The 22,392-nt window shown below is 36.9% G+C and overlaps 1 protein-coding gene across 1 annotated transcript; it reads right to left on the bottom strand.

Moving 5' to 3' along the window:
- Window positions 1-230: 230 nt before the first annotated feature.
- On the bottom strand, window positions 231-4,057 carry LOC145119603 (vacuolar-processing enzyme-like). Its single transcript, XM_079055280.1, has 9 exons — window positions 3,866-4,057; window positions 3,571-3,735; window positions 1,778-1,934; window positions 1,595-1,680; window positions 1,317-1,516; window positions 1,118-1,166; window positions 803-1,003; window positions 511-699; window positions 231-413 (listed from the first exon to the last, which is right to left on the bottom strand). Exons 1-9 carry the CDS (start codon window positions 4,055-4,057, stop codon window positions 231-233), a joined length of 1,422 nt encoding a protein of 473 aa, XP_078911406.1.
- Between the last annotated feature and the right edge of the window lie 18,335 nt (window positions 4,058-22,392).

Below are 22,392 nucleotides of genomic sequence, written 5' to 3'. Positions count from 1 at the left end.
AAACCTTAGATGTTTCTAAAATCATTTTGTTATGTTTGTCTTTGTAATAATTCTTATGTATAGGTGTGTTTGAAGATTATAGATTTCGTTTGCTCTGAGATTGTTTTTATAAAAGACTTTATTCTTGTTTTTATGATTCAAACTTTTTTTCTGTAGTAAAACTATAATTTCCTTGATAGAAACATAAATTACATCTTCATTCCTTCTAGCACCAGTTCCATTACATATAATCACGCACTGTAACCAATAATTTTTGGATCCCATTTTCCCATCTTATGTGAGCTACATGTCTCTTTTATAGCTTTGTCCATGGCTTTCTTTGTAACACCATTGTTGCATATGTTAGCGAATGTTCGTGAATGTTTCATGCCATATTGAGTCAATGATCCACAGTACGTCTCAAATGTTCGAACCTTAATCAATCAAAAGTTCAAAACATTAATAGATGACAAAAAAAAACCTAGGAAAATCATGTTAAAAGAAATACAAAGTTCAAATTTAACTTTCCACCATGGATTTAAGACATTCCCAATCATCCACAAGGGCCAATCCTTCCCCCCTCACTGATCTATGTCGGGAGCCTAACAAATAATTGTTGATTATGTCGACACTACTATCCAAATGTACTCTATATGACTTTATTTCATTGATTTTCTTTAGTAGTTCCTTCTTTTGTGATTCTTCTGTGGATTTCTTATACTGCACAATATGAATTTCACATCAGTTCATTTTTGCATAGTTGTTTTGAAAAATTTATCTGTTTGAATTCTACTTCTTTCTAGGTACAAAATTTCATACACACCTTTTGCCACATGGAATAAAGATCAGCATTTCTCTGGTCAACAACACCCACGGAGCTGAAAGATGGACCTGGATTCACAGAGAAATTTCTAGGAGTTGAACCTTGATAAACTGAAACAGTCTCATTATTTATGCGTAGAGTTCCAAATTCCATCACATGTGATCCCTGGTACGAATTGTTGTTGTATGTTCTCTTCTTTACCTACAAACATTTGTGTGACTTTGTTCAAGGGAATTGTATCCTCTTTGTATCTTAAAAAGCCATTAATTAATTGAGATTAAATCAAGAAAACGGAAAAAATCTTAATACCAATACCTTCAAATATTGTTGTTCCAATGTTTCATGCCTCAAATCTTCTGACTCGCTAAGAACCAAAACGCCACAAACAAGGTCAATAAGTAATCAAATCAACAACCTTCATCAATCACTATATGAAATTAAAGTCATTTTGCTATGTTGTTATGGGTTGCTAATGAAATGAAACTATATTTCATATTGGAGAAAAAGAGAAAACCTGTCTTCCATCCATGAAATGCTGTATAAATCACCTAAGCAAGTATCGAATTCCGGAGGTGAGGGTGGCTTTGTATCAGCACAATATGTGGCCCAACTATCCTCAATTGAATTTGATGCAGTTGTCACATAAATGTTTAGATCTTCGGGCAATAGACCTTGGAAAATACTTCCACCTTGACATGCTTCTATGTATATAACCTAAGTTTACATTCAAATTATTATTTAATTTGTCATGATCATCCATAGGCTATAACCAATTGCGAAATTATGATTTACCATCTCATCATATGTATTTCTCGCATGCATTATTTTCAGAACATTGATCAAATCAGTCGCATAAACAAAAGGCATGTTTGGCATCCCTATGGTAATTAAAAGGAGAAATATGTTAATAAATTAATATAAATTATATACTGCTATGATGTTCTTCAAATGTAACAAAAGGTAGAAAAGTGATACCAAGAAGTCCAGCGCCGCCATGATCCGAGTAATATATGAAGATTTTATCGTTATGATTGCTTGCTACAACTTTCCCGCTTCCACCTTTCACAGCCGTTTTATTGCCAAGAAGCACAGCGTACAAATTGGCTGCGGTTACACTTTTACCAGTGTAATCCTAACATAAATTTATGTTTGAATATTAAAAATTGTTATGTGATTAGATTATAGTGGTTCATACGTCGTTTTAAACACTATTCATAATTGAGCTTATAAGGTGTTTGGATGAAAAAAATTGTAAAAGAACAGATTGTGTGTCAACTGTTTGAAGTTTTGATAATTAAATAATGGTTGATTGAATGATTGCAAAACAGTGATTATTTGGTTAATTAATAGTTATAATGACAAAAAATAAATCTTATGTATTCTTATAATATGTAAATTTCAATTATAACAATTTCTTCATATAACAATTATACTCTACTCTAATAAATGAAAATCTTTTTGCCAAAAGTCACATCCTTCTTGATTTGGCCACATGTCATTTTCTGGTGATTTTTAATTAATTTTTTTTTCCACATGGCATATTTGTTGATTTTTTTTTCATTTTAATAAATTACATATAATATTTAAATGTAATAATTGCACTAAACGAAATAATAAATGTATATCAATTTTATTAATTGACTTTCCTTTTAATTTCAAAAAATTTAAATTAAAGCCTCATTAGTTTCTTTTATTTATTTATCTAAATTATTTGTTTAAATTTAAAAGAAAAAAAAAACACTTTAATTTTAATAATTCAATATTTTTTTTATTTTTCCATATAAATTCAAAATTTTAAATTTCATATATAATTTTTCTTTTAAATGAACTCATGTAAAACATAGGCAAAACACCTAGTTTCTAATTAAATTATTTTTTAAAAAAAAAGTTATGATCATATTTTACAATTTATTAATTAATAAATCTATCATCTGTAACGTCATCATTTAGCTTTACATAAAAATAATTTTGGGTAAGAATTATAAAATATGAAAAATATGCATCTATAATCTCATCATTTATCTTTTTTAATTATGATAGAATTAAGAATTAAGAAAATCCGATTTATTTATTAATAAATCTCTCTATAATCTCATCATTTACCTTTTTTAATTATGATAAAATTAAGAACTAGGAAAATACAATTTTTTTATTAATAAACTAGGTGTGAGACCCATGTATTACATGACTTTATTTAAAAGAAAAAAACTAAATACAAAATTGTAAGCATTTGAGAAGTATGAATTTATAAGAAAAATAAAAAAATATTGAATTATAAAAATTAAAGTGTTTTTTTTTCCTCTTTTAAATTTAAACAAGTAATTTAAATAAATAAATAAAGAAATTTAATGAATATTTAATTTAGTAATTTTGAAATTAAAAAGAAAGTTTATTAATGAAATTGATATGAATTTATTATTGAATTTAAACACTATCTAAAATTTAATAAAATGACATGTGTAATAAAAATTAATTTAAAATAACCATAAATTTACATGTGGCAAAATAAATAAGAATGTTACATGTGGCAAAAAGATTTCAATAGATTAAAAAGGATCTTTGCAATTTCATCAATTACCTTGTAATATCTTCTTTAAAAAAGCGAGTTAGGAAACTACTTATTTTTCTGATAATAGATAAAAAAAGTACTTTAAATAGTGTAAAAAAGAGTTGTAAATAGGTAATTTCCTTTTTTTTTCGTAAATATTGCACATCCAAACAGTCACTAGTAAAATTTGAGACAAGAATTTATAGTTAACATACAGTACCTTTGGCACACCTGCATAGACATCAGAGCCTTTGGGGTTGTTGATTATCACACCAGGCCTTGGGTTGCTTGGATTATTTGCAATGTCATCATACATGAAGACAATTATGTTTTCATCTTTCAACCCACCCTTGGTAAGTATTTGATACGCATGACAAACATCGGCCTAAATTGATTACACATATAATATGTTATCTTATATTTTTTTCTTAAATCTTTCAACACACAATCATAAATGAGTACATTAAAAATGATCATAATTAACAAATAAACAAAAAACTAAATGAAATAGTCACCTGATGCCGATAGTTATCGTACCCTTTTGAACCAGCGACCAGAATGGCCCATATCGAGCTATTGCCTTCTTGCTTATCATTAGTAGACCTAAACATACCGAACATGTTATGCCCACTAGCTTCAGAGAATCGTATCACAAGAAAAATTACAAGTAACAAGTTGAATTGGAAAACCATGGTCCACTTCGCCATACGAAGGAAAGAGTGATGAAGAAAACAAAAAGATCGATATTACAAAATGTGAATATGCTAGGAAATGAGAATTCTAAATATTGTTATTTACTGTTACACAATATATATATATATATATATATATATATATATATATATATATATGTTTGTGTGTGTGTATGTGACAATATATAATTAAACGATATAACATAATATTATGTGTATTATGTGTATATAACATTATGCACATTACCTAATATATATATATATATATATATATATATATATATATATATATATATATATATATATGCGTGTGTGTCTGTGTATGTGTGTGTGTGTGTGACAATATATAATTAGACAATATAACATAATATTATGTGTATTATGTGTATACACTACAAGAAATACAGTCATCGAAAATCCACCCCCTTCCTCGTCAAACGAGTGAGGGTACCTTAATCTTGGAGAAATTCTGAATAAATCTCCGGTACTAACCCGTCAGACCCAAGAAACTCCTAATCTCATGCCGCCTAGCGGCCTACTTTAACTTCAACAATGAACCATAGTGTTGCGTGGATAAAAACTGTCGTATGTCTGTCTTAAGCATGCTTATGTACCGGGTCATCTGAGCTTGCGCAGAAGCAGCAAACTCAGGACAAAACATGGCCCTCTCCGTGAACATCTTGATGATCTCCGTCACCGACTCAGTCCCCTGTCTCAAGTCCAAGTACTCCTGGGCCAACCTCACACGGTCCACCAGCGGAACATATCTAGAGCGGAACATCTCTGAGAACTGCTCCTAAGTCACAGCAGCCCTCTACTAAGAGAAATACGAGGTAGTAACAAGTCTCCTCCAATCCTTCGCTCCGGATTGTAGCAGGTTTAGAGCGAACTTGACCTTCTGGTCAGCTGGGCAAGAGCAAGTGAAAAGAATCCCTCAATGTCAGAAAACCACCTCATGGCTATGATCAGATCCTGAATTCCATCAAAATCTGGGGGCTTCATATTATCGAAGTCCCGATTCTGAAAAAGCCCTCCCAGCGCCAACCTCTGTAGCGGCGACACTTCGGTGGTTGTAGCAGCAACAGTCTCAACAAGGGAAGCATATCTGTCATCAAAGTATTCCATCCATAGTGGTCTTGATAGACCCAAACAACTCCATTATCTACCCCCAGACAGTGGTAACAACCTCCTCATGAATAATCTCCCTGATCTGGTCCTCAGTCACTGTCGACCTACCCTGGCCACCCGCTCCCGCTCCTGAACTGGATTCTGCCTCAAATCGTCTCGTCATCACCATACTGAAAATAAACTAGGAAGATATCAGATAGAATATATATTATACCAGGGGAACCGACTCCCAACAAAGCCCTAGGGGTTGTGACTTCCCTGCTATGCATACGAGTCCTGTGCTTCTAGTAGTACAGGCCTATACTACCTTCCACACCAACCCGTATTTGTCTCAGAGGGTCATCACAACAGCCCTAACAATACTCACTAGAATATGCATACAATCTATCCTCACTTTTGTACACGAAGACAAAACATTGAGCAACTGTCTGCTGACCCCACACAACTCATCCCTGAAACTTCCACCAACCATGCAGCACTCGTGTATGCTTACATAACTTTGGATCCTATAGACTTTCGAATATCCAACATAACCTTAAGCCCGCAACCATACAAGGAACATGAAATAAAGCCAAATCGAATTCTCAGGCTATAAAATCTTAGTTATGTACAACCACTGTGCATACACAAAGAAACTACAGTAATGATGTCAATTTCATATAAGCAAACTGTCACACCCCCGAACCAGACGGTGGAAACGTCGGGGGCTCGTGTGACTAACAATTGAATTATCATCACAATGAATATACATGAATCATAACACATTCATCACCAACATTTCATATTACAACCAGCATTGTTCACATCAAGTACATTGTTATAAATACATAAGTTCAAATTATTAAAAGTACGATGAGTGATGTTACATAAAATGAAACCATACACACTTGAAAACCTTCCAGCTTAACGATTACCTGATAATACAAGTTATTTTGAAAACGGTCAACATATATAATGTTGGTGAGTTCATAAGTATGTTTGAGTAAAAGTCTTTGTATCTTTCGTAAAAACCCAGAAAATCCGATATTTTCTGTAAAATGTCTGAAAATGATGTGAAAATCAAGTATAGATGCATGTGTGAATTTCATAGTAGTAACATATATGAATATAGTTTAGATTTCTTTGTATTGTAAGTAAGTGATAATTGAATATTAATCTTTTCCCAGAAAATCCGATATTTTCTTATTTATAATAATGTCGTGGTTCTTGTATCGTTAGATAAGTTGTTTTGTATTGACACAATCGAAGAGTTAGTCTCCGAAGTGTTAATTTTTGGTATTAAATCTCTATATGAGCCGTTATAACCACACATGATAATGACTAGGTTGCCTGTCTTGGCATTTTTCCAAATGCCGGTATTTGTTCAAGGTTTTGTCGCCCTAGACTGGCCTAGTCTAGTTGTAGCGAACAACTAAGGCATGGGGGGTCACCCCGTATAGATCTATACACAAACTCTCGCTCTCCCTCCAGGAGACTCTGATTATAACTACAAGCTACGATTGTACACTCAAGGTGCCAACCGACACGTCTCACTAGATTCTCAACCTTTCGTACTATGTTTAATGTTTACGTGTATGTTGTATATTATCAAATCCAAAGGTACATGTATAAGTATACGAAGTTCAATAGTTATGTAAAGGTATAGTTACGATCTACTAAGCGTGTGAATTTCAGTCCAAGCCCAAATAGCATGTAAATGGATCACAAAGGCCCAATAACATGTAAGTGAGTAATTTGGGCCCAATAGGCATGTAAATGGACCACAAAGGCCCAACAAACATGTGATCCATAACTCAGGCCCAAATTAACATGTAAATGGGTCGAAAGGCCCAATAAACATGTCATGGAAATTATTGGGCTCAATATACACTTGAATGGGCCCTTAAGGTCCATTAGCCACGTAATGTGAATAGTAGACCCAATAAAATTATTATTGATGTATTTCGTCCCTTCGTTATTGTTTCGTTGTTTATTTTAGCTCGAGGTTTACCAAATTTATTATAAAAAGTCTCCTTTTTCGTAAAATAACACTTTTGGTCAAAAGCCTCAAATTTTCAATTAAGGCCCAAAGTTTTGTAAAAATGTCACTTTAGTCCATAATTTGTAAGAATTGGTAATTTTGTCCCAAATGTCTAGAAATTCACGGTTTTAGTCCAAAAATATATATTTTGATATTTAAGGCCCAGTTTTGCAGAAAATTGCATTTTCAGCCCCTTGTTTGTAAAAATTTACACTTTCGGTCCAATTTTGATAAAAGTTACACTTTTGGTCCAATTTGGAAATAAATGTTATTTTCACCCCTAAAGTTGGTTTATGTACATTTATGACTCAAATTTTGCTCAAATAACATTTTTAGTCCCAATATTTTCCCTTTTTCGCAATTTTTGGACCCAAAACCGTGAGGCCCAAATGTTTGGCCCATTAAGCTAAAATTTACATTTTTGCCCCTTTAGAAAGCATGTTTATCATAAAAATCCATTTTTATACAATTAGAACCTGTTTGATCCTTATAAAAACATAAGTGTCGCTTTTTACCCGCATCTTTTGTTTTCTTGACAATTTTGACCCTTAACAAAGTTTTTGCCTTAAATTTTTATATCTTAAACATATAACACTTTTAACTTGATATTATGATGTATAAGGTGTCTTAGTTCATGGATCTTTACTCAATGTTACATAAGATGTCCAGATTTGCTAAGATCTAACATATTTTAACAAAATAAACTAAGAAATCACACAAGACATGCATATAACACATAGATCTACACATTTTACTTGCATTCTCCCCCAAAAATCATGTAAAAACCGAAAACAGGGGGGGTATGAACTCACCTTTGCTTTGATGTTTCAGTTTTGAAGAAGAAATGAAGAAGATTTTTTATCCTAGCAAGCTTTCTTGAGTGGATTTCGAACTTATGAAGTTATAGGAAGCAAAATCACAAAATAGATGTTGATATGGAGTGATTTAGCTAAAGAATGAAGCAATCTAACTTGAGTGTACAAGATCTTACCAAGGATTGATGATATTAGTGAAGAATCTTCTTGGAACACACGCAAAAATCTCGAAAATCTTGAGGGAAGGAGAAGTGTTCTTGATAGATTTGAGAGTGTTTTGAAAATGAAGTATGTGTGTGTGTGGCTTATCTTCGGCCGAGCGGAAGAAAAAGGGGAGGGAAAAAGAGTTTTTACGTGGAGGGCAATGGTTCTCCTTGATGCATGAGAATTTTCTTGATGTTTGATGGTTAATTGTGAGTTGTCAAGTGTTTAATCCATGCATCCTCCCATTAATCTTTTTTTTGTTAAATGATGTTGGGCCGAGAGTTTTGGGCCAAGAAAATAGGAATGGGATAGTTTGAGCCCATTAAACTTTAGTTAGGATTTTTGGGGATCCAATCATAAATTTTTCGGCCCATTGGGCCCTTGGAAGTACTTACGGTGCAATTTAAGATAAAGGGATGGGTTTTTGGTCCATTAGAGTTAATTGGAGTTGTTATGGCCCAATAAGGCCTATTAAGGGTAAACCAATTTATTTTGGACCCAAAATGGCCCAAAATGCTAAGTTTCATGGAAGTGGGTCCAATTAGAGCCCATTTAAGGGTCCTAAGCCCAAAATAGTCGAATTGGAAGCTTATTCGTCCATTAGGCCCAATAAGGAGATTCTAGTCCAATATGGACTTAAACCGGGATTCCTAGGGTTTTCAGGTTCTTTGTTGAACATGAAAGGTGAATTTAAATGAGCACTGAGTGATATTTACTTAGAGTATATATTTTACAAAGGGTTGAATGGTTACACAGGATTAGAAATTCCTAGCTAAAATGCTAGTTGTGACATCATCCCCCCGTTAGAGGGAATTTCGTCCCGAAATTCTTTTGAAAACTAGGTTTGTGAAGGAAAGAATAAGTGAGGGTACTTTTGCTTCATCTGGTCTTCACGTTCCCACGTGAATTCCGGTCCACATTTTGCGCTCCATCGAACCTTCACCATCGGGATGTGACTTTGCTTTGTACGCTTTACCTCCCTATCCATAATCTCGACTGGTTCTTCAACGAACAGGAGATTCTCGTTTATTTCAATCTCTTCCAAAGGAACAACAAGGGTTTCATCTGATAGACACTTTTTCAAATTTGAGATGTGGAACACTGGGTGTACGTTGCTGAGCTCGGCAGGTAGCTGCAGCTTATAAGCCACTGGACCAATCTGGGCAAGGATCTCAAATGGTCCAATGGATCGCGGGTTCAGTTATCCTCGTTTCCCAAATCGAATCATTCCCTTCCAAGGAGAGACTGTTAACAACACGCGATCCCCGACTTGAAATTCCAATGGCTTTCGCCGCTTGTTAGCATAGCTCTTCTGTCGGTCTCGCGATGCTTGAAGTCGAGCTTTGATTTGGACTATCTTTTCTGTCATTTCACGGATGATTTCGGGTCCTGTAAGAGCACTGGCTGGCGATTTCCCTTTTGCTAATTGAGTGTCACCCACCTCAGCCCAACATAGGGTCGATCTGCATTTGCGACCATAAAGAGCCTCGAAGGGAGCAACCTTGATGCTCGTGTGATAACTGTTGTTATAGGAGAACTCGATCAGAGGCAAGTGGGTATCCCATGACTTGCCGAAGTCAATCACGCAAGCTCGGAGCATATCCTCGAGTGTCTGGATGGTACGCTCGCTCTGACCATCCGTCTGTGGGTGGTAGGCAGTGCTCATATCTAGCTGTTTTCCCGTTGCCTTTTGAAGAGATTGCCATAATCTTGAAGTGAATCTGCTATCTCGATCCGAGATAATAGATACTGGCACTCCATGGAGTCTCACAACCTCCTTGAGGTAGATTCGGGTCATCTTTTCCATCTTGTAGGACTCTTTTATTGGCAGGAAATGAGCGGATTTTGTTAATCTATCGACAATTACCCAGATAGCATCCAATCTGTCCGCTATCTTTGGCAATTTGGTCACGAGGTCCATAGTAATCCTTTCCCATTTCCACTCGGGTATCACTGGTTGTTGCAATAGTCCCGAGGGCTTTTGGTATTCCACTTTCACTTTGGCGCAAGTAAGACACTTGCCCACGAAAGTGGCTATCTCTGCCTTCATATTAGGCTACCAATATTGCTGCTTGATATATCCAAATACATTTTATCTGACCCCGGATGAATAGAATATCACGTCTTGTGGGCTTCATGCATGACTATCTCTCCGAATCCCCCAATTTTGGGAACCCAGATTCTATTCATGAAGTAGTGGGTTCCTTCGTCTTTGACTTCGAGCTCCTTCTCCATTCCTCGTAGTGATTCACTAGCGACATTTTCCAGTTTCAATGCGTCCAGTTGGGCTCCTTTGATTTGTGAGGCTAGATGAGATTGGATGGTGATTGACAGAGTCTTTGCGCAACGACTAGAATACTCATTTCTGCTCAGGGCATCGGCTACTACATTAGCCTTGCCTGGATGGTATTTGATCTCACACTCATAATCATTTAATAGCTCAACCCATCTTCGCTGCCTCATGTTTAGTTCGTTTTGATTTAGAATGTGTTGGAGGCTCTTGTGGTCCGTAAAGATGGTGCACTTGGTACAATATAGGCAGTGTTGCAAAACTCGGCCTACTCGGCCGATTACTCAGAATCGGCCCTCCACCGAGGCAAGTAATGTGAACTCGGAAAAAAAACTCGGATTAAGTCAAACTCGGTCAAAAATTGGTCAAAATCGGTCAAAAATCGGTCAACATCTCTCTAACTTGGGCCTTCTCGGTATTAATCGGTCTTACTCAGGCCTACTCGGTCAAACTCGGCCAACTCGGTCAAAATCGGCCAAACTCGGTCAAAGGGTCAAAATTGTCATAAAAAGAGAAAAAACTCAAGAATTTCAAGATTAATATGTATAATACACTTAATGATTTATTATTTAACACACACATGTGATTATTACTACATATATATCTTAAATTTTCAGTAATTATTTATGAAGTGAGAGATTTGTGTGTATTTCAGTTTTTATGTATTCACATGTATCTAATTTTGTTATATATTTCAATCAAATTATGATTTTAACTTATGATTTTGATATATATAATTTTCCTAAAAGTATTTCTACATGAATTACTGAATCCGGGTACTCCCCGAGTACTCCCGAGTACTCGCTACTCCCTAATCGGCCGAGCAGGTACCGAGTAGCGATTTCTACAACCTTACATATAGGTAGTGCCTCCAAATTTTCAAGGCGAAGACCACCGCCCCCAGTTCGAGATCATGCGTGGTATAATTTACTTCATGAGTATTCAGGTGTCTAGATGCATAAGCAATTACCTTCTCTCGTTGCATGAGGACACAACCTAAACCTTGATTCGAAGCATCACAGTAAACTATGAAGTCTTCGGTTCCCTCCGGTAAGGATATCACTGGAGCACTACAGAGGGCTTGCTTCAAGGTTTGGAAGGCAAGCTCTTGCTTCTCGTCCAGTTGAAGGGTACGCCTTTTTTGTGTCAATGTGGTGAGGGGTTTGGCTATCTTGGAAAAGTTATTAATGAATCTTCGGTAGTAGCCTGCGAGACCCAAGAATTGGCGTATTTCTGTTGGCGTTGCCGGAATTGCCCAGTTTTCGATTGCTTTGATCTTGGAGGGGTCCACATGTATTCCTTCCTGACTGACTACATGGCCCATAAAGTTTACACTACGGAGCCAGAACTCGCACTTGGAGAGTTTCGCATACAACGTTTCGGCCCGCAGGGTTTCTAAAATATGTCGGAGGTGTTGGCTATGATCTTCTTCGCTTCGAGAGTACATGAGAATATCATCGATGAAAACGATTACGAATTTATCAAGGAATGGGCGGCAGACTCGATTCATGAGGTCCATAAATGCAGCGGGAGCGTTTGTTAGACAGAAGGGCATTACGACGAATTCGTAATGACCGTAACGAGTTCCGAAAGCAGTCTTAGGATTGTCCTCATCTCGGACTTTGAGTTGATGATAACCGGATCTCAGATCTATCTTTGAAAAGTAACTAGCTCCTTGAAGCTGGTCAAATAGATCATCGTTTCGTGGAAGTGGATACCGGTTTTTGATGGTGAGTTTGTTTAATTCCCTATAGTCGATGCACATCCTGAAGGATCCGTCTTTCTTTTTAACGAAAAGAACCGGAGCTCCCCATGGCGAGAAGCTGGGTCTGATGAATCCTTTATTCAGGAGTTCGCTTAGTTGGCTTGATAATTCTTGCATTTCAGCAGGAGCCAACCTATAGGGTGATTTGGCAATTGGAGTGGCTCCAGGCACTAGGTCGATTCGGAATTCAATTTGTCATTCTGGGGGTATTCTCAGAAGATCTTCTGGAAACACATCCGGGAAGTCGCATGCCACTGGGATGTTGTGAATGCTCACTTCCTCTTTGGTTTTATCCACCACATGATCAAGGAATGCGTAGTTCTTCTTTTGTAGACACTTCTGCGCTTTGATAATCGTGATAAGGAGAAGGTTTGCGCCGGGTTTGTCTCCATAGATTATTAGGGTTTCGTGATTAGGAAGATGAAGACGAATGGCCTTCTCGTGACACATAATATCGGCATTATGGGGGCTTAACCAATCCATGCCGATGATCACATCAAAACTCCTAATGTTTACTAGCATCAAATTTATTTGGAAAGAGTGGTTGTTTAGTGTTAACGTACATCCTATATAGATATCTTTGGTTGTTTCCGTTTTCCCATTAGCCATTTCCACCGTAAATGCTTCGTTGAGCTTCTGGGGTTGTTGATTTAGCAAGTGTTTGAATTTATTACTAACGAAACTTCGTTCCGCCCCACTATCAAATAAGATGCATGCATACGAGTTGTTAAGTAGGAACGTACCGGTGACAACGGCTGGGTCCTAGTCATGGTGGGATGTGCCAGGGGGTGGTGTTGAGGAAGTGGATGCTCCCTGAAGGCGAGCCACCTGTCGTTCAGCGTCTCAAAGTCGAGCCTCCCACCTCACCTGCCTCATGTGGAATTCCCGGACAACCTCTCGCATTTCCTGCTCTGCCCTCTCAACCCTAGTTCGCATCTGGTGCATCTGATCGGCGGTGCTCTGAGCCAGATCGCCAGTATTCCTCAACCGTCTCACCACTACTGGAAGTGCTCGGTCAGCCGGTCCTCCGTCCCTCAAGTCATAGAACTCTCGAGACATACCAAACGGGGGTCGCTTTCCCTGTTGCCTACTCCACCTCCAAATGTCGATACCACAGGGGGGAGTAGGGCCACTAGGGCCCATTCGGTGAGCTGGCACCCTCACTGGGTACGGTGGGTCGATGACTACGGACTCCGCGTCCGAAACATCCTCGCTGTCGTCCCCAGACTCTTCTTCCTCAACATCTGCCACAGGTTCCACAGGTCCCTCTTCGATTTCTTCTCCCGGTTCTTCCTCTTCCTCGGGGTCCTCTTCAGGTCCCTCTTCAGATTCTTCTAGCCACCCGTTATTTCCCTGATTGGGAAAATAAGGATCTCCGGGGAGGTGGAAACCAGCCATACAGACTGCACGAGAGTGCATAAATAAATCATGTTTTGATTATCCCTATAGTATATTTTAATTATTTAGATTGAAGTTCTCTAGAGTTATTGGAGAGTGAGGTAGGCTTTTGGATTCATTTCCCGCTATGATTACTCCCGAACACATGTTGATCCTATTCTGAATAAATATAGTTGATCAGGCTATATTTATCCCTAATATGACTACATAATTGCCCCGATTTAATCATAGTGTTCAATTTCCTCCAGAAGCTTTTATTAGATATTGTTAGGTTATTATTCTTATATGCGCACATAAGTGTGAAATTTTGTTTTGTTCAGAGTTATTTAGTCCCATTGTGTTTATAGTTGCATATCATGTATGGTTAGATATGCTAGTTCACTATAAACATTGCTCTGATTCCAACCTGTCACACCCCCGAACCAGACGGCGGAAACGTCCGGGGGCTCGTGTGACTAACAATTGAATTATCATCACAATGAATATACATGAATCATAACACATTCATCACCAACATTTCATATTACAACCATCATTGTTCACATCAAGTACATTGTTATAAATACATAAGTTCAAATTATTAAAAGTACAATGAGTGATGTTACATAAAATGAAACCATACACACTTGAAAACCTTCCAGCTTAACGATTACCTGAGAATACAAGTTATTTTGAAAACGGTCAACATATATAATGTTGGTGAGTTCATAAGTATGTTTTGTTGGATTAATGTCTAAGTCCATAACTATATTTGGTATGTACTTGACCCGACCCGTCATGGTCCATTTGGGTTGCACTTCACCGGTACAATTTATATGGATAGTCTTTTGAGAATAGTATATTTATGATTTATATTAATATATTATAAGTTCTAATATATTAATATGGAATCATATTATTTAATTAGTATTGATCAAGAATTAATTTAGAATTAATTAAGTGATCATAAAGAACTAATTAAATATGGACTCTTATATATATGGAATGGGCCAAGTTCATTTAGGTTGGGCTAAGCTTTCATGGATGGTCCATGGAGCTTTTAACCCATGGATCCTATGTAAATGAAAGGTCATGGGTATTAGGGTTTACATGGATGTAACCCTAATCCTCCATAATATATAAAGGGGTCCTTGGCTCACAAAATTGGCACAAGTGTGTGAAAATAAGAGTGGGCCGATTTTAGTGTGCATACATATTCTCTCAAGTTCTTCCAAGGTGTTTTGGTGATTTGTGATTCCATTTGAGGCTTCCACACTATTGGGGATAAGCTCTTAAAGCTTGAAGACATCAAGCTACATCAAAAGGTATGTCATCTAACTAGAACTTTGTAGTATAGGTGCTTCATAATATGCTAGTTACGATGTAACCTTGGAATAGTTAATATTTGCATGTATAATAGAGAAAACATAGATCCAAGGTTTATAGGGTTGCATGTACACCATAGGAGTGTTAGAATGCTCAAAACCCAACAGTGGTATCAGAGCCATGAGTTGTTTTCTGTTATATTGATGCAAATGTTTTATTTTCAAAGTTGGAAAAAAAAGGAAAAAAAAACATGACGTTTGTCAAATTTTAAGATAATTACTTGTTTTTGTGAAAAACTAATTATTTGTAAAATTTGAATCATTTGTTATATGAGTTGAATTAGGTCAAATTTAGTAAAAGATAAAATGATATGATTATTTTATTAGTTTTAAAAGTTTGATCTAAATGTTTTAAGGAGTTACATATTTTTTCATAAAATTTTGGAGCTCAAAAGTTTTTTTAAAGTTGTGATCTTAAGGGTTTTTGAAACTTCCATAAGTTATGGATATGAAAGTTTTTTTTTTAAAAAAAAATTTGATTCAAAGTTTTTATGGAGTTACAAAATTTGGTGTTAATGTTTTAAAGAATTCCATAACTTGTTCTTAAGTTATGGAACATGGAAAGTTTCATTATAAAACACCATTAATTCCATAAGTTATGGAATCCAAAGGTTTTCAAGAATTACAAAACTTGCCCTCAAGTTTTGAAATTTAAGAAAAGTTTTTTTCGAAAAAAAGAATTGAATTCTAAAACTCTTGGGTTCATAACTTAAACAATTAATTAAATGGTTTTAATTTTGAATTTAATAATTGGAATTATGATGTTTTATTGAATAATTCAATTAACTCTTATTGACTTTATTAATAGATAATTAAAGTGTTTAATTAAAAGAGAATTAATAATTCCATAATGACATGGTTTAAATTTAATTAAATTAAGAGTATAGTTTAATTAATAGATTAAACCACCAAGTATTTTAAATGTCTAAAATACACCCTTATACTATTATAATATTAAAAGTTTAATATATTATATGTATAAGAGCAATTCGTCTTACCATTAGTAGGTCTCATTCACGAAGTCGGACTATAAGGGGGGTATAAGGTTACTGCCTATAAAATGACAGTTTAATGGGTGTCCACTCTCACTCACCGCTTCCTTGACCGGTGGAGGGTCGTTAGCCGAACAGGTAGGACAAGGACTATAATTCTCCCTTCATTATAAGTATAATGATAAATACTAAGTAACTAAACACTTATAAATTCCCAATCTTAGTTACTTAGGAAAATGTGAATAAGGTGCTAATCCATGAAATTACACTTTGCACTTTGTTTAAGCTGTTAGTGGAGCGTGTGTGGTTAACCGGCACCCTAACCTGGACTTAACAAGGTAGGCAAAGGGTAACTTAATGTTTATCATAGTATCGTTGGAGCGTGTGTGGTTAACCGGCACATCGATTGAGGGGTAAATATTAAGGGTACCAAGTATATTTGCATGGTTACTTCACACCTTGTTTTGTGATCCTCGGCATCCCAGTCACAAAACCTGAAGGGCACACTCGAGATTGAAACATGCCATTGAAAAGTTCAACGAATCTCAAAAGAATCTAGGAGTTTCAAAACCAATTAAAACCTAATAATACATTTCGTTTATCTTGGTGGAAATTGGTGAATCGTCATTCACCTACCTTCAAATATTTTATAGCTTGGATTACGGCATCCCTCTTCCAAGTTATAAAATAGTTTGTTGGGTCCTAGCCTTAATATATCATATTGGGTGTTATATTAAGGACTTAAATCAACTTTACGTGAATTTCTCCCATTGTTGATGTCTGGTTTAGACAACAATGATCTTCCCAAACCAAGCTTTCCTAATGAATATGACTTCCCGAGTTTGGCTCATGGAAGTCATACTTCTCTTCCTCCACCACCTCCAATTATTCTCCCTAACCCACAAGTTCAAGGTCACTCAAGCCCTAATGGCAAGCAAGGTCTATGTGTGATCACATCTTAGAGATGAAGTCACATATTGACAAGCCGGGAGAGTTGGGTGTCAAAGTCTTGAGAAAGTTGGATGTTCAATCACTTTCTAAGTCACATAGTGAGTTCCTTTGGGACTACTATGAAACAGACTATGACATGAACCTTAATGATCATATCTATTTGCTTGGTGCTGCTGAATCAACAATGATTTGGAACGATAGTAAAGCAAATTTGATTAGAAGATCAACTTCCCAAAAACTTTATGGACAGTGACAATGGTGACACTGGAAATGCAGAAAAAGCATTCTCTTTCCAATGGAAAGGGATTGGCCATAGTCAACCCGGTTGACCAAATGGTAAAGAGAAAGGCTAAGTCTGAGATAGTCCCATTACCAAAGGGTCCATATGTTTATTTTGCCGAAGGAAGGGGCGTTGATTGCAAAGCTGCCAAATTTACCTAAGGATGTTAAAGTCAATAAGTTTGACTCTACATCAGGTAGAGCCCATTATCTAACTCTGTTAAGTTCTATTCTGAGATCCTCATTACATGATGTGACTGGGTCACATGTTGATGTTTTAAGAATCAAAGAATAGAGAGAAATGTTAAAGGAAGTATATATGCTGATTCTGATCGCGAAGGTGGATTTCGATCGCACCAGAATTTTGAGCAGTTGCTTAAGAAGTTATGATATATAGCTAAGGAATAGATAACAACAATTTTCCATGTGGGTTGTAAGGATAAGTTTTTCCGCAAAGTTTTAAAATAAAAGAAAATTGTTTAATTTTATTTATTTGAAGTATCCTTACAATGGCATTTGTGGAAAATTGTTGCTTATATGATTCCACTGACAGCAATATTGGAAAATGGATTTGATTCTTTCATTTGTGGTAGTGTCTAAATTTACCAAATCAGGAAAGTTCCTCATCGCCCAAGTTTCAATTGGACCGAAACTTGGAATCATGCAAGTTGAATAGTATGATGAATGAGAACTTTCAAGCATTGGAAAATCAAGACTAATTACTTGTTCACATGGATGTGTGAGTCAAGTGAAGGACTAAAGGGATCGAGTACACATTCTTGTGCACTGGTCATGTACACCACAAAGCTCGTTAAGACTATTTGATTTACTAAAGTTTAGTAAATATGGTTATACTTACAGGTTTAAGTATAATTCTGAAACATTGGAAAAGTCTCAATGTATGGCAGAACGAATGGGAAGAATCAAATTAGGCAGAAAGATAAAAGTTTCTCAAATCTGAAAAGATTGGAGAGTACTTTATTATCATGTTTGTGATCATCTTAATGATTTAGAAATCATATCACAATTAGTCCTCTAAAGGTCATCTTAGTGCATTCTTATGACTAAGAAGAGGAGTCATGAATTGTTGAAATGGTTAGATCAGGAAGATGAGTCATACTTCGTTCCAAAACAATTCTTAGAGTCATACTCCAAGATTGTAACTTGAGTGACATATCTTAAAGAAAGGTTTAAAACACTTGTCAAATGTAAGAGTAAAAGTGTCCTACTCTTGTACATTTGAAATTGGTAAGTTGTGATGTTTTGGATAAAACAAAGACCAACTAAGGCCAATTGTGTGAAGTGTTTGTCTTGATAAAGAATCTGCACTATCTCTTGAATATTTGGCAAGATAGTCTTATATGTCAAGAGGATAGTGGGAGTCTTAAAGATCCTAAAAAGAATTTCAAGAACTAATCAAGAATAAAACCTGAGGTTCTTCACTAGCACACGACTTGAGGTTTATAACCTATCGTGTTGACATATTCTGTGCCCATTCCAGTTAAAGTTGGCTTTGCATAGGAGTTCTGAAAGTTCTCAATTGGTTGCATAACAACTTGGAAGCAATGGCAGACCCTATACTGCCAGGTGGCAAGAAGTTAAGATTGCATAAGTTCAGTCCATATGAGTTTGGATTTGTCATTATCCTTGTCTTGTGACTATGGTTTTGACGATTCACATGGATAAGAACACATACACCATAAAATCTAAGGGTCATAAGGTTTCTCTCCGATTCATGAAAATGATGGTGAGGAAACACTTCCACCAAGTAGATTTGAAGCAGATGGCAAAAGGTCTAAACAATTGAGACTATGATTACGACATCCCTTTTCATAGTTCTGAAATTGTTTAGACACACATGCATGCTATCTAAGGAAAGGTGTATGATTTTGATAAAGTTTTATCAAAGCATCTCGTATCAGAAATCTGAACTTTGGTAAGAAAGTCAATAAAGTATTGATTTCTAGAAGTCCAGCTGATTTCTGAGTACATGTCAAAGCTAGTGGGAGCATAAGTGTTATGCTAATAATCATCATGTTAGTGGGAGCATTGTTGAGTGTGAATCCACGGAGGTTGTTGAGTGTGACTCCACATAAAACTTGGTCAAAAATGGCAGGAACAATATGAAGTTGTGAAGCCACAATTGTTGAATGAAGACCCAGTTGTGTTTTTTGACTACTTCTGATTTCCATCTCTATATAAGAGATTATTCTGTATTTGTAAAACTCGTATCTAGTGTAACACAGAAAAAGTGCAGATTAGCACCAAGAAATGTAAATTCCTAGTTACCGGTGGACGTAGGTCAGAGAAGGACCGAACCACGTTAAATCCCTCGTGTTCATCGTTGTGTTCTTGTTTTTCGTGAGCTGTGTGTGTGTTTAGAGTCGTGTGTTAAGTGTCTCGATCCTAACAAGTGGTATCAGAGCTTTGGTTTAGCTCCAGAGGGTGATTTTCTGTTTTTTGGTCGAAATTTTTTTTCGTCAAAAACGATATTGGTGTATACCGTTGGAAAGGTCTCGTTCCGAAGATTCCGAAAATATTTTTTTCTGAATTTTTTGACCACCGGAAGACGTCCAAATCGCCGGTCAAAGGTTTGCCGGAATATTGACCGGGAAAACCAGTTCGCCGGAGAAGACGACACTGTAGCACCAGATACTGTAGCAGTCCGCCGAGAAGACGACACTGTAGCAGGACTGTAGCACGACGTTAGCAGTGATGTCAGCAGACACTGTAGCAGACACTGTAGCAACACTGTAGCAGATTTGAAAAATTGCAGTTTAGCCCCTGAACTTTCAGAAAATTGCAGTTTAGCCCCTGAACTTTCAGAAAATTGCAGTTTAGCCCCTAATCTTTCAGAAAATGGCAGAAAGCAGTAAGCTTCAGATTGAGAAGTTTGATGGGAAAGATTTTGGTTGGTGGAAGATGCAAATTGAAGATTTGCTCGTGCAGAAAGACTTGGACGCAGTTTTAGGTGAAAAAAACCGGAGGCGATCACACAAGCAAACTGGGAGACTTTGGATAAGAAGGCCAAGGCATTTATTAGACTGACTTTGTCAAAGGATGTTGCCTTCAACATTTTGAAGGAGACCTCGGCAAAGGGAATCATGGAGACATTGTCTAATATGTACGAGAAGCCGTCGGCAGCAAATAAAGTCTTCCTGATTCGGGAACTAGTCAACACGAGGATGAGGGAAGGAAGTTCAGTTACAGTACACATCAACAATTTGAACTCGATTTTATCCAGACTTGGGTCAGTGGGAATAAAATTTGAGGACGAAGCTCAAGCTTTACTACTGTTATCATCATTACCTGACAGTTGGTCCGGAACAGTTACAGCCGTTACTAGTTCCGCAGGATCGAAAGAGCTCACTTTTGAGGGAATTCGGGATTTAATTCTAGGCGAAGACGTCAGACGAAGAAATTCTGGGGAATCATTAAGTGAACAATTGAATGCGGTCAGAGGTAGAAGAAATAACAGAGGTAGTGGGAGCGGGAACAGGAGAAGGAGTCAGTCGAGGACTCGAAATGATGTGACTTGTTGGAACTGTAAAGAGTTGGACATTTCAGGAATCAATGTCCAAAAGACAAGAAAGAAGTTAACGTTGCAGTAGACCATTCAGATGATGATGTTTTGATCTGTAGTGTGGAGAGCAATGTGGATTCCTGGGTTATGGATTCGGGTGCTTCATTTCACGCTACCCACAGCCGTGAAGCACTGCAGAATCTAAAAGAATGAGATTTTGGTAAGGTAAGACTGGCGAATGATGAGGTTCTTGATGTGACGAGCATAGGTGACTTAGTTTTGAAGACTCCAGTTGGTCCATGGACTTTGAAGGATGTCCGGGTAATTCCAAGTCTGAAGAAACAGTTGATTTCTGTTGGGCAGTTGGATGAACAGGGACACGAGGTTAAGTTCAGGAATGGGCAGTGGAAGGTTGTCAAAGGAAATCTTGTGATAGCTCGTGCACATAAGAGGGGTTCATTATATATGGTCAGTTTACCGTCTGAGGGAGTAACCGTCCCAGTTCAGAAGAAAAACAAAATCCGGTTCATAGAGTCTCGTGGACAGAAGAAGGTTTGCTTTGCAGATGGCAAACCCAGAGTCACAGGTCAGATTCAGGTTGAACGTGTTTGGAACGGTTCAGAAAAACCAGTCAAGGGCATTCATAGCAATGGGAGCAAGGGCTGTGCTTCAGCTAGAATACCCAGAACACAGTGGGTTAAGAGAACCAGTATTCCATCTGTAAAAGTCTCTCCAGATTATCTGCTTCACATGGAGAGTGTCGTTTGTTCTCAGGATGTTCCAGGATCGGGCAGTTCATTTCAGTGGGAGCCGGTAGAGACAGAGAACAGTTCAGTGGCAGACTTAGCCATGACTGATGCGTTGGAGCTAAAGAAAGCTTCAACTGGCCTTCAGGTTAATTGAAGAGAAGGCCAGGGTAACTAGGAAGGAGTTAAGATCAAATACAGATGCACAGTTGAAGCACATGTGAAGATTGTTCCGTGGCTTCAAGTGGGAGATTGTTGAGTGTGAATCCACGGAGGTTGTTGAGTGTGACTCCACATAAAACTTGGTCAAAAATGGCAGGAACAATGTGAAGTTGTGAAGCCACAATTGTTGAATGAAGACCCAGTTGTGTTTTTTGACTACTTCTGATTTCCATCTCTATATAAGAGATTATTCTGTATTTTTAAAACTCGTATCTAGTGTAACACAGAAAAAGTGCAGATTAGCACCAAGAAATGTAAATTCCTAGTTACCGGTGGACGTAGGTCAGAGAAGGACCGAACCACGTTAAATCCCTCGTGTTCATCCTTGTGTTCTTGTTTTTCGTGAGCTGTGTGTGTGTTTAGAGTCGTGTGTTAAGTGTCTCGATCCTAACAAGCATGATAATTATTGTTAGTATTGCAAGTTAGCAATGTTAATTATAGAAAACAAAAGTTTCAATTCGTGAGGCTGCAGGGATTGAAAAAGTTGTTTTGCTATAATTAAGGGAGAGGATATACTTCATTTCAGTTCTAAAGGCTTAGATTGAGACCTTAATCATCTTTAGTCAAGAATATATATATGAATTTCATGTTGGATTGGTTCAACTTAAGGAAATTATATATATTGCGTTCTCAAAATTCGATTATGATTACGA

Source organism: Lactuca virosa, chromosome 6, assembly GCF_052849685.1.
Source record: "Lactuca virosa cultivar CGN04683 chromosome 6, Lactuca_virosa_CGN04683_v6, whole genome shotgun sequence".
Lineage (NCBI taxonomy): Eukaryota > Viridiplantae > Streptophyta > Magnoliopsida > Asterales > Asteraceae > Lactuca > Lactuca virosa.
Note: the sequence above shows the minus strand (reverse complement) of the source record. Positions and strands in the feature narration are given on the sequence as shown.

Bases quoted from the DNA above. Each gene is read 5' to 3' on its own strand.
- LOC145119603 (XM_079055280.1), bottom strand. From the start codon at position 4,057: ATGGCGAAGTGGACCATGGTTTTCCAATTCAACTTGTTACTTGTAATT. The intron at 1,935-3,570 runs GTACTGTATGTT...AATTTATGTTAG, and splicing joins TCTATGCAGGTGTGCCAAAG to GATTACACTGGTAAAAGTGT. The intron at 1,167-1,316 runs GTTTTCTCTTTT...TTTGGTTCTTAG, and splicing joins ATTTCATGGATGGAAGACAG to CGAGTCAGAAGATTTGAGGC.